This window comes from Centropristis striata, chromosome 8, assembly GCF_030273125.1.
Source record: "Centropristis striata isolate RG_2023a ecotype Rhode Island chromosome 8, C.striata_1.0, whole genome shotgun sequence".
NCBI lineage: Eukaryota > Metazoa > Chordata > Actinopteri > Perciformes > Serranidae > Centropristis > Centropristis striata.
In genome coordinates, this window is record NC_081524.1 from 37,230,482 (window position 1) to 37,244,282 (window position 13,801).

Consider the following 13,801-nt stretch of genomic DNA (forward strand, 5'->3'; position numbering starts at 1 on the left):
TGTTTCAAAGTGCCATTGTCTCTTTTCAGCTCTTGTGAATGCTTTTAGAGTGCTTTCAGCTGCCTAAAACTGTCTTCGAGTGCCAGCCTCTTTTTGATCTCAGAGCTGAGCCTTTTTTTGTGCAGGTGCCTTCGAGCACTTCAGGTTCAAATTATCTCAGCTTCAACTTTTCAGAGGGCTCGTCAATGTCATTGTTCGCAAACTGAACAATCACGGAGCAGGAAGCTGAAGATGGTTGACTCTAAAAACCAAGAGAAGCTCCAAAGCGACAACATCACAGTAGGAAATACATTACAGGGGCATGTTTTTGAAGCCACTGATGCTCCTGCAAAGTGTTTGTTTGCTCAAATTTTATACTTGAATGTTTCCTTTTGGTATAGTGCTTTATAAATGTTAACACATCTAACCTGCACCTGCAAGTAGTCCCGATTCTTTTCAGCCAGTTGCTCCTAGCAGCAGGTCTTAATACTATAAATCCTCTTTATTACTTGTGGCCATGGTCTAAAACTGCAATTTGAAACCCATTTGAAATGCACAAGGTGAACTCTTAATGAAACCTGAAGACATGACCTTAACACATTTAATCTTTTATTGATACTTATACCGATCGGGCTTGGTCTAATCAAACCAGACTCTATAATAGGTCCTAAATGTGTCCTGTGTGAGCAATAAAAATTAAAAAGAGAATAAAGAGACATACAGTGCATTTCCATATGTGCAAAGCAGGCAATCAATCACAGCATGAGCTTATTTGGGGGGCGGTTTCTCTGTTGCTCTGGTCAGGACACACAGAGAGCTCCATGGGAAATTAGAGGGCATTAAATGTGAACTAGCAACATGTGCAGCAAATTTTAATTGGTGTATTTATTTATGTGTTTTGCTTTTTGTTTTTGCTGTAAAGCCTTGCAGTTGTTGGTGAAACGGAGTTTCAGTCTTTGCAGGTTGATTAATTGATCTTTGAGGACCTAAAAGAAAATGTTCTGAAATTACCAATTTGCTTTTTGTGTTAATTGGGGGTTTAAATAGCAGGGGTTAGTGGAAACTGCATGTTTAATATATTACTGCAATAATCTGCCTCTGCTCTAAGATTTCAATGTCAGATTTTCAATTTCAAATGTCTTTTTATTGGAGAAATTCTACAATTTGTAAAAACTGCAATTCCCTTCAAAAAAGTTTTAAAATGAGCTATTGAATGGACACATACAGTGCATTTACATCCATTTCTCTAATAAATGTGTGTCATCTAGAGTCTGACAACCACATATGGAATTATTAGCCTGGGTATACCCAGACTGCCTTGCGCGCTCAAATTTCATTTCGAACCTCCAGGCAGTCTGGCAACCAGGGAGGTTTCTTAGCCCTGTTTTAGGGATCCAATCACAGAACGGGGAGGGACGGCAAGACGATGACGCGTAGTACTCGACAGATGGAAGCTTGTAGTTTTGTAGTTTTCTTACGGATCCAACATGGCTGCAGCAGACGCGAAACTCTCTTTCGATCTAGCTGACGGCGTTTTAAATAGTTTAGAGCAAAAGTTGATTTTAAAAGAAGAACAACAATTGACTTTACACTCTTGTTTCACCGCGAAAACGGATGTTTTAGCCTTGCTTCCGACAGGATTTGGCCAAAGCCTAATCTACCAACTAGCGCCGCTACTAGCCCCGCTGCTAGCGCCGCTACTAGCGCCGCTACTAGCCTCGCTACTAGCGCCGCTACTAGCCCCGCTACTAGCCCCGCTACCGCTAAACATCCATTTATGTCGCTCTACATACGTTATCTGGTAATAACTGATACGATTGGCTAAGAGCTACCTACAGACGCTTTTGATAGACATTCTTAGCGTCCAATAAACGGCTCTGGAGGATCGTAAACCACGCCTCCTCTACGGAGAAATGAACGGCTGGTTTCCAGACTAATCTCATTTGTGATTAGTCTGGTGTTAGGAATTACAATCTTGCAGTGACAAAAACAAGTTCAAATTGTGGTTATCAGCATTGGGGGCTGAAGTGCTGATTGTGGGACTTGCAACATAGCAAAAAACACAACCCAGGTGCTATGAGTGGGATTTGAACTCTTGTGTCATAAAAGATCGCACCAAACAAAGATAAAAAGGGAAAATCTTTGACATGTTTTCTTTCCATGTTAGTTCCCTGGTGGTTTTCTACTAGCCAGAAAGTTGGGACATTATCATTGGCAGGGCTGTTAAATAGTTCCGGGACACTGTGTGTTCTGCTGGCTGATAATTCAAAGTCCTCTGGTGTTTCTGTCCCGCTGACAGCCACCACTCCCCATGTCTGGGAGGAAGGGTGAGGGATTTAGCAAGCAAACATAGATGAATAAACAGCAGAGTAGGATCGAAATAAGAAGACAGAAGAAACAAAAAGACACAAACAAATAAATAAAAACTAAAAAGAAAGAAGGAGGAGGAGGGCGAGGAGGAAGAAGATAAAGGAGGAGGAGGAAGAGGAGGAGGAGGAATAAGTAACAATAACTCATAATAAAAAATAAAACCTGTATAAACCTTAATGATACAGAGGAAGCTCTGTGATCATATTTCTGATTCATTTATTAGTGTCATGACTGAATCATCTTATTTATAACCGTATGTCTTTGTTATTTGTTCTCAGGTGTCCTTTGTAAAAGTGATATTGATCTCAATGACACCAGAAAAAATAAAACTATCACTTAAAAATAATGTTCTCCAGTGCTATCTGCTATCACTTATTTTGTATGTCGGTGTCACTTTGTATTGGAGACATAAGGGCTGAGATTAAAGAACATTTTTCAAGCCATCTTCAACATTTTAGGCTAGGTAATGGGGTGATTATTAGAGATCAGAGTAGATAATTACAGTGGGTGGAGAATTAATTGCATAATTAAGGTGACTATAGAGTGAACAATACAAGAAAACTCACAACAACATTCACTTGATAAATGGCTTCTTAGCGTCTTTGCTATTATTCTGTTATCTTTGGTAAACAGGTTGCATTTCTGAGCTGTTTTCAGACAACAGAAAAAGAAAACGACATCAATGAGAACAGCTAAATTGCGCATTCGACTACAAAAGAACACAAGTGAGTATGAAGAGTGGGAGGCGAGAGAATGGAGGTGTAATCAAGCACAGTAACCCGGGCTGATCCAACTCATTATCAGATGACAGCTATGATGCACTAGTTTTTTTCTTTTTTTTGCTTGTCAACTGAAACAGAATTTATCTAAATGTGAGCAATGCTTTTGTGAACAGCAGTCATTCAGATTGGACACACTCACTTGGTGGGCTGTGACACCAGGGCGTCTCGGTGTAACCTGTAACAGGGGAAGCTGTTGAAGGAGCCCGGCTCCAGAGAGACTCCAGGGATGGTGCTGTACTCCTTCTCCACCAGGCCAAACTTCTCCATCATACGGAAACCTGCAAGAGACCATGATCATTACCTTCATCCTCAGTGTGTCAGTGAGTAGGAAACATGGGTATGTGTAGGATTATGTATAAGTGTATGGGTATACAGGAAATGTATTGGTACGTTTGAGTGAATCTACACTACCGGTCAAAAGTTTTAGAACACACCAATTTTTTTCCAGTTTTTTATTGAAATTCAAGCAGTTCAAGTCAAATGAACAGCTTGAAAGGGTACAAAGGTAAGTGGTGAACTGCCAGAGGTAAATAAAAAAAGGTAAGCTTAACCAAAACCGAAAAATAATGTACATTTCAGAATTAGTAGGCCTTTTTCAGGGAATAAGAAATGGGTTAACAACTTAACTCTATGGAGTCTTGGGCTATTTTGTCCATTTTTGAATTCTTTCATGTTTTTTCAATTCATGTCTTTGTAAGTCATTTTGTGTCTTTTTTTGGTCATTTTGTGTCTTTTGGTGTCTTTTTTGTCATTTTGTGTCTTTTTTTGGTCATTTTGTGTCTTTTTTTAGTCCTTTAGTCCAACATAAAATGTGATTTTGAATCTTTTTTTTTTTACTTTCAAAACACTATCATGCTCAATAAAGAATTTTAAATGTTGCAAATGTGCATTAATTTCAGAGTACACTGAGACATTAAACTGCATCATTTCCAATTAAATTCTGGAAAAGTTGGTGTGTTCTAAAACTTTTGACCAGTAGTGTATGTGAATCGGTATGGTGTACAGATATGCAAGTGTTGATACATAGAATTGATATCATGAAAATGAGAAATTAGTCTGAAGGAAACAGGTAGTTTTGAGTTTGAGTTTCGATTTTGATTTCTGACCTGTTAATATTGTTTAAAGAAGTGGGGTGGGATTGAACAAGTTTTTACTTCTTCCCACCCCTTTTCAAATATGTTGTGGCATTTTTATAGAGTGCTTGGCGGCCTTATCAGTGCAGGAGTCACTAGGGCTGACTCCTGTTGATGCATTATTATTATTGTATTGTTGTTGCATATTTGAAATAAATCATTCATTCATTCATCACCATCACCATCTTCTTCCTCCATGTGATCACTGTAATTACAATCATTACCACCACCACAGCGTGCGTGTTTCTTTGTTATGTTATTACCATCATAATAATTGGCTCTCTATCTAGCTTTGATACAGCAGTTGGACCTGCGTGACTGTTATTTAGTATGTTAAGCATTTTTCTTTACCTGCCATTGTGTTTCCACTCATCAACACAGACGGACAAGCTGAAAGACAAAAGAGTCGGTTAGTTCATCCTTAATATCTTTTTTTTTTTCTCCAGCTATTCTTTGTGTCTCTCATCCAACAAACATCATTCAACACTAGGTGATGTTACTCACTGGCGGTGGCGGCCTCACACACAAAAGTAATGAGCTGTTCTTCTATTTTCTTTACAGCGTCCAAATCGTCCACGAAGAAGACGTGTCTGTCGCTGGGCTTGCTGGCAATATTCACCAGCTCTCCGTAGTCTGCGTCCGCAAAGCCGATAGCAAAGATGATATAGCCTGGGAACAGAGTTAAACAAGAGAATTCATCACAAGTTTAGAGTCAGTGGAAATGACTAAGTGGAGTAATGTATACATTATGTTAGGGTGACAGGATATTACATAACAGTATACTGTTATGTAATATCCTGTCACCCTAACACAGGGGTCCCCAAACTACGGCCGGCCCGCCAAAGCAATTGGAGTGGCCCACTTTACTATCCCAAACAATCCCTCTAAACATGGCCTGTTTTTTTTAAATAGCATTTATTATATATTTATTTATAAAATATCCACATGTAATGATTAAGGTAGGTTTTCTTATTAAAACTGACCTTAGTTGTGAATTATTTACAGTAGTAGCTGTTTTCGCGGGCAAGGCAAGCTAACGGAAGAGAGTCGGTCAACAAAATGTGGAAACGGAAAATAGATTCTGAATGCAGAATCTATTTTCACCTGTACCTGCTACAAAATCACATCACCTCATTGTTAACTGGCATCAGCTTGTGTTTTTATTTTCTACAAAATAAAAGGAATATCTGTGGTACTTCAAATAAACATGTGAAGATTTTTTATTACTTTTTTGCAAACCAACAGGTGGTGCCAAGGCCAACAAATGATCGTTATATTTACACAATAACACTGGTGGTCACTTTGGCCCATATCATTTCCTGTTATAGACTGACCCCGGCCCCCCATCACAGAAAGAAAAGTTGATGTGGCCCCCACCGAAAAAAGTTTGGGGACCCCTGCCCTAACATGTGAAATGTCCATCTTGGCTGTATTGTACCAACTAAACTGTATAAAAGAAGTGCACATAGCCACTGTGACATCACCCAATGGTTTTTGAACTATTTAAAGCTTAGAGTTTGGCATTTCGTCCATTGCCATCTGTTTTTTTTGGAGCAAGTAGTGACCACATTTAGACAAGAGGCTGGACATTTGGAACAGTCTTCCCTCCACAATAAGGGAATGTCCCACATACTCTTCTTTTAAAGGAAATCTGAAACAATGGCTCAAATTACATCAAAATTGTGACCACTAACTGGACTTGAACATTACTTTTTATTGCATAGTTACATCCTGTCTGGGTCTGGTATGTGTTGTGTTGTGTGTGTGTGTTGTCTCCTCTATTTGTTTCTTACCTATGTACTTGCTGTCTTTTCTATTTGTATTTATTTTTATTTTTTAAGGGACCACGGATGCAAACTAGCAGCCTTGCTATAATCCGGAATATTTACAAAAATGTCTATCGATGTTCATTAATGTGCACTGTCCCTATCCAAAAAAATAAAGTATTCGTATTCGTATCCATGTCAGTGACTCACATACTGAACTTTGACAAACTACCAATAATTGTATTTCTGGGTTTGGTACAGTACAGGCCAAAAGTTTGGACACACCTTCTCATTCAATGCGTTTCCTTTATTTTCATGACTATTGACATTGTAAATTCATCAAAACTATTAATGAACACATGTGGAATTATGTACTTAACAAAAAAGTGTGAAATAACTGAAAACATGTCTTATATTCTAGTAAGCAAAGGGTGGTTACTTTGAGGAATCTAAAATACAAGACATGTTTTCAGTTATTTCACACTTTTTTTGTTAAGTACATAATTCCATATGTGTTCATTCATAGTTTTGATGCCTTCAGTGAGAATCTACAATGTAAATAGTCATGAAAATAAAGAAAAACGCATTGAATGAGAAGGTGTGTGTCCAAACTTTTGGCCTGTACTGTATATTCAACACTCACCATCCATCTGCATCTCCTTGGACACTTTGTTGACATCATCTTGTGAACGTCCGTCAGTGAGAACCACCAGGACTTTGGGAACGCCCCTTCTAGCTCCGGCCTCAGGGGTGAAAATCGATTCCTTCACATGTTTGATAGCCCGTCCTGATGGAGGACAAAAAAGAAACAGAGTTCAAGTTGTGTTTAAGTGTTTATTTCTACTTTCCAAGTTCGCTCGTTTCTGTGGAACAGTTTCAATAAACTTGCAGAAACGTAAATTAAATAATCACAGTGCCCATTGTGTCTGCTTTTTTGTCAGTTTTGTTGTTGACATTTCATAAACAAAGCGTAGTGTCAGTTCAAGCCAAGCGCTGAAGCAACACTTGTATTGTCTGATTGATAGGCATCAGCTGTTTTCATTATAGTTTAAAATCATTGGCTCAATCACAGTTGTGTGTAAGGTCCAATCATATTCATACAGCAGGACACTAAAACCTGACACTTATCACTGTTACTCTGCTCATTACGCTCATGCCTGTTCCATTTGCTGACACAGCTGCCTCCTCAACCCCAACCTCCTCCTTATGTGATATATCTTATTGTTGATTTAATTTTCATGTATGTTTATTGAGTGAGGATTATCTCTCTCAGCAGAACACTCATTGCATTGGATTATTTGAGAGCTCCCTCAAACAGCAGAGCCGTTTCTACAAAATCTTACTGTATAAACATTTGGTACAAATGGTCTCTATTCCTTGACGTAAGTGTCTGGTACTGAACTATAACAACTGAGGAAAAATAGAAGATGCCAAGTTTTTTTTTTACATTATGTAACTCAAACCATTTTAAAAATCTCAGTGCAAGATTGATCTTGTGTTATACTGAAAATAAATTAACAAGACATCTTGTTCAATTTAACCATGAAGACAACATGGAACTTGTAACTTTGTGTAACACACAAAATGTCTACATATAGAAATCTTTTTCAGATACATTTTCATGCAACTATATCTAAACCTGTTTATGTTGGACGCCCTGACATTTGGTACCACTGCAATCTATTTTTCTTTGCAGGAAATATTAAAACATCCATATTTATATACTTGAACTACTATGGCCCTTTATGTGTTGCTTAGTCCATCTACATGCTCCTTTTAGCACCATTTTCTGATATGAAAATTCATCTCTTTATTGGTGCATCATTTTGGAACAGGACAAACAATGCTTGGCAAACCAAATTTACTGGAAGCACAGATGTCTTTATTAATAGTCGAAAACAAATCCTCTCCTCCACCTCGAGCAAATGGTTGTGAATGCTTGTGACCTTTTCTACAATTTTAATGTTCTTGCTAATTAAAAATTACACACCAAGTATTCTTTATTCTTCCACTGACATAAATAAAACCCATTTTTGCATGACAATGAGTGACCTAAAAGCTCCTGAAACCAGATTCAGGATGAGTTCCATTAGCATTTTAAATATGCCACAAAAGAGACAATGTCCAAAGTATTTAAATGAGACCTGGACACCAAAAGACGAGACAAAGATGGACACGACACAATCCTGTCTTTGAAAAAGTTGAAATTAGATGAACCTTTGACAGTGTGCGTGTCACCTGCTAATGGACTTAATCAGTCAAACAAATCTGTCTAGACACCTTTAAAAGGTTTCAAGGCCCGCCCACAAAAAAGAAGCCAATGTGGCTTCAAAGCAGACTGCAAGTGAATATAGTGAGGCTTTGTGTATCATTGTGATTTTAGGACTTTAAAAACACCTGACTATGTGTAAAATATAATTCAAAACAGTCACTTCATTAGAAAGTTTAAAATGTCAAATAAAAAGCATTGTGCAAAACAACAAAGATTATTGTCATTATTGTTATTCAGCAACATATTACAAGGTAGAATCACTTAAAATAAGAGGAGAAACTAATGTGTTTATGGCTTTAATAGATCTAATAGGACTTTGCATATATATATATATATATATATATATATATATATATATATATTATTTGTTTTATATATATATATATATATACACACACACACACACACACATACATTAATAATAAATACCAAAAAGAAGTCACATAAGTCATTAATGTATATAAGGTGTATAGAATGTATGTATATGTCTTATTTTTTATATTCTTTATTCAGTTTTTTATGTCTATTTGTCTGTATCTTGAGCTGCTGTGATGACTAAATATCCCCACTGCGGGATAAATTAAGTCTTCTCTTATCTTGTTTTATCTTGTCTTTTCTTATCTTACATACTGAATACAAGATAAAATACATGTGCAATTATGTGCAAGAAGTCATTATGTGCATGCACACTAAAGTAGATAGTCCCCTGATCATCTCCACACACGTGTAGGTCATTTCTATTTAATGCCAGTTTTTGCATACCTTCCTTCCATCATGATTTGCAAACAGCTCATCTACTCATCTCCACCTGACCTTTTCATAATTAAATGGACAATCGCTGCCATTAATCATCTTAAGTCTCTCTGTCCTTTAACACTCTCTCCTCAAGAGTGTGTCTGAGTTATTAAGTTATTAAGAGATGTGTTGAGTACCGGGGAACTTCATAATAAGAACAACACCAGGTGAAGCAATAAATGGTCCTTTAAGTTGACCAAACTGTTATGACTGTGGTCATATTATAGTTATTTTCTAGCAAACTGCATTTGTATGTGTGCCCTGTGTTTTGGTTTCCTTTTTTATATGCAGATTGGGGTGAGCCGTAGCCACGGTGTGATTGGTGGAGAGGTTCCACGCCTCATTATTATGCAGATTGGGGTGAGCCGTAGCCACGGTGTGATTGGTGGAGAGGTTCTACACCTGGGCTGGGATTAAACCACCTGGTTTAAATGGAGCCAAGATGGCGGCCGTCGGTGGCAGCAGGCTTTTTCCTCATCCTCCTCTTCTCCCAACCGGTTCACACCTTTTGAGTTAACTTGTGGTTTTGGACTTAATTCCCTTGTTTTGAGCAGTAAGGGTGGGTTGCCAGGTTTTGTTTCTCGTTTTCTCTTGTTTAAGTAGGTAGGGAGGTAAGATTTTGTATCTTTTGGTTTTTCAGGTAAATTTCTTATTTTTAAGATAGAATTGTTTTGTTTGTTATTTTGGCTTTAGTCCACCCTTAAGTTGAAGAATATTTGCATTTACCTAAGTTCTCTTTGTAAATAAATATTTACCCATTCTTCAAACTTATCTTTGTTTGTGGCTACTTGGGAGATGGGGCCTTTTCATGTTGTGCTCTAGGCCCCCTAGACTGGGGCATAACAAAACACATTGCAAGAGTGTGTATGATGTCTGTGTCTCACAATAACCAACCCAAAACCCTCAGACCACATCCCCGTCTCCTCTTTCTGTTTGTTTTTTTTTTTCATTTTTTTTTCATTGAGCTGTCAGTGGTGACAAATGATGGAGTGCTTGGCCTGTAAAGTGTTGTGTTGTCAGATATCTGCCAGCGATACATCTGTTTCTACACTGTCCTCTGATCACGCTGGGCCAGACTGGAATTACAGCAGCTAGCCAGGCATGAAGTGAGGCACAGGACAGCCGAGGAGACGGGGGGGGTTGAGATAGAGGAGGGGCTGGGTGGGTTTTGGAAGACGAAAGAGGAGGGCAGGTGAGAGGGCACAGAGAGATTGGAGGGGGGAGGAGGAAGAAAGACACAAGAGGTCAGATGGTGAAGGGCAGATATGAAAAGAGAATGAGGAAAAACAAAGACACAACCAAACATGTCAGTGAAGCTTAGATGAAAAAGCCCATCACCAGTCAGTGATCCATTACTTTTTGTGTACACTGTAAAAAATGTTTGTGGAAATTACAGTAAAAAACTGTCAAATTGCATCAGAAATAGGTTGTAAAATTGAACATTGTACATCACCATAGTAGATAGTTTTAATTACTGTAAATCAAAATAGTATAAAACTTTAAATTCTACCGCCATAAATTGTAGAAAACACACAGTTTTGCTGTAAAAATATAAAATTTCCATGTAAAGTTAATGGAGAAGTACCATAATGACACAATTATCCTAAAAGTAATGGGATTATTCTGTATAAATAACAGTTTTTGCTGATATTTACATTTACATACGCTCACTGTATTTTTTACGGTGATGTTCTGGCAACCACAGCTGCCGGTATTTTACCGTACGTTAAACAGATTTTTTTTTTACAGTGTATGAAGAAATACATATCAGTTTGGAGTGAGCCTCCTGTCTGGCAACAGATAACTAACTGTCTTCCTGTCACTAAAGAAGGAAAACAATAAGAAAAGAGAAAATAGCTGAAATCATTTCTCTCATTATAGCATCCAAAGCGTTGGTGCAATATAATAAAGAAGGAGACCTTTTCTCCCTGTTCTTTTGTAGCTGCAGGTGAAATTTGTATGATTAGCAGGAGATCATGATATTATGTCTCTATTATTATGAACAGAGAGCGCTATAAAATCCTCTAATCTCTGAAAAGTTACAGTAAGTTCCAAAGTAATAAATCTGGACAATCAAATGCATTATTGAAAAATATACAATGGATTTTGAATGGGTCTAGCTGACTTTTATAGTCAGTGAAACTCATTCCTGAACTCATAAAAGACTCATAAACCTTGAAAATTGAGTCTCACACAACTGGGTTACTACAGCTGGAGAAGTCCGACTGGTTGCAAAAGTACTGAAATCATAGAACAAGGACAATCACGTCTGGAATTATCTAACGTGTGAATATATTACTGCACAATTAAGGATTAAAAGGGGCACTACTTTACATACTAGAGGTCTTTCATCTTAACACACACACAGAATTTTTTACATTTGCCCACGAGCACACAGTTATTCACAATTCCTCAATCTGAATATACTGTACAAGCGGAGTCAGAGATTAGCACAATTACTCATGTAGAGCATGAAAATCAATCTCAAACGACACACTCACTCTCTCACATATATATACACACTACAGTATATATACAGGGATAAAGCCTATTAAAGCTGCAGCTACATTAAATCAATCATTCACCAAGCCAGTCAGAGGCATACTAATACCTTAATGAATAAATGCATATTGAAAAGCCAAATCCCATATCAGCTGCAACACCCTGAATCCTCAACATGCTCATGAGAGGGTACCGACGGTGGGAAAAAACTGAAAAGTAAAAGACTTAAAGAAGGCAGCATCATTTGCATACTGTTTATAAAATAAGGCTTATGACTAGAAGTCGGCGTGGAAGTTGAATAAGTAGTTGTCTCTTCTCCTTGAACCTCTGCAGTGCCAATGAGCACCCAGAGAGACAGTAGAAGCTCTGATGACTAAGAGATTTTTTAGATATTTTGCTTCCCAAAATAAGCAGGTTGAAACATAAATGCAGTGACTTTATAATGACTTTAAATAATCTGAACCCATCAGGGTCAAAGTTATTTCCCAGTCAAATGGTTGTTTAAATGAAAAACGTAATACCAGTCCAACCAGATATCAACACTTTGTACTGTATGCCTCATTTTGGACAATTCTTTGGTGTTTTTTAACAACCAACCTTTTGTCTGTGTGCCAAATATAAAAGACTGTTCACTCTTTCAAGATGTGATATATTGTCTTATAAGTTATTGTTTGTATGTAAGGCTACTTGTTATTCTTCAAATGTATTTTGTTCAAAGTTTTAGAGTGGTTAGACATGTCCAATGTTCCACTCTCCCAAACAAAGAAATGTTTAATCTTATTCAACTGTCCTTCATTGCCTCCTCCAGGCAAGACGCCAGCAAAGATCACAAAAACAGGGATTTATTCACCTCATATTCTGTCTAACGTTGTGGATTAGAATATATTGGGTATGCAATAAATCGACTCAGATTCAAAAAGAGTCCAAACTGTCCTCCAAACCAAACAACAAAAGCCAAAATGTGGCCTAGCTGCAACAGACAAGGTAAGGCTTGTTTTAAGCCTATTCGACTGCCAGAAATGCCTTTTACTGTTGAGTTAGATGGTTTATCAACAGATACATTTCCTCACAAAGAATCAGGCAAAAGCACCACTTTAAATTTAAAAGGATGTGCTCTTACATTTTGTGGAATTTTTTTTTTTTTAAAGAAATCTTAAAACCCATTTTTATTCACTGGCTTTTAACTCAACATGAGCCTTTGTTCTGTTTTTATTTGTTTTTATTTATTCTTTGTGTTTTTTTTTAAATTAAGACTAATTTTAAAATTGAGATTCATTTTAAAACCCACTTTTATTTGTTGGTTTTTACCCAGCATGAGACTCGCTTTGTTTTAGTTGTTTTTGCTTGTTTTGTTTTTATTGTTGGTCTGTCCTGCCATGTACAGCACTTTGTCTTAAAGGGCTCTAGAAATAAAGTTGATTTGATTTGATTTGAAATAAGTCATTCAGGATAAAAAATAAAAAAAATACTAATTGATAAAAGAAATCTTAGTAGACTTCGACCAAAATGACCAATTAGTGGATTAATCATCTAAGAGGGGGCAGCCCTATATGCAAAATTATCTGCAGACATACAGAAACCCACATGCAAACATAAGACCAAACTTTTGATCCCATCCTGAGTTAAAAAGGGAAGAAAAATCCTGTGGAGCTGACAAGGGCTTTGTAACTTTACTTTGGATCTATGTTCAGTTTTGAGCACACTTTAAAATGTATTTTCAACGTGTTTGCTTGACCCGAGGGCTATAGGACAGAAGATATAAATTAATCCAGCTATTTACAGTAAAAGCATTAAAAAGGCATTAAAGCCGTGGGGTTTCTTTTTGGCTAGCAGTTGTATCCACACATATAATATCTGCCAGAGGCTCAGGGTTAAAGAGGCAGAAAGTTACAGTTTTTTTATTGAGGGCTTTGGGGGATTTAGACCCAGTCAGGGGCCCAGATAGGGTCTCTGAGGAGAAGCTGAGGTTTAAGAATGAAAAAAAGGAAAAGTTTGGGTTTGGAGTACGAACTTTAGGGTTGTAATGAAAGCCTCAGTCATTTTGGAAAGCCAGAGAAACTACTGATCCATCTCTAAATGGACCAGAGGAGTAAGATGTGAGTAAGGAGGTTTAGGCACAGAATATCGAGCTCAGTCTGTGTGTTTGTATAGTTTGGCATCAAGGCCAAAATATCAAAACTAAAATTTGGATAAAAATGCATT

At 37.4% G+C, this 13,801-nt stretch overlaps 1 protein-coding gene across 1 annotated transcript in view; it reads right to left on the reverse strand.

Annotated features, from left to right (window-relative positions):
• The window catches only part of col14a1a (collagen, type XIV, alpha 1a), a 192,859-nt gene that overhangs the window by 72,128 nt on the left and 106,930 nt on the right, over positions 1 to 13,801 (reverse strand). The window contains 4 exon segments of the mRNA XM_059340164.1: positions 3,271 to 3,409; positions 4,616 to 4,654; positions 4,769 to 4,933; positions 6,674 to 6,817. Of these exon segments, the coding sequence (XP_059196147.1) occupies positions 3,271 to 3,409; positions 4,616 to 4,654; positions 4,769 to 4,933; positions 6,674 to 6,817 (487 nt within the window).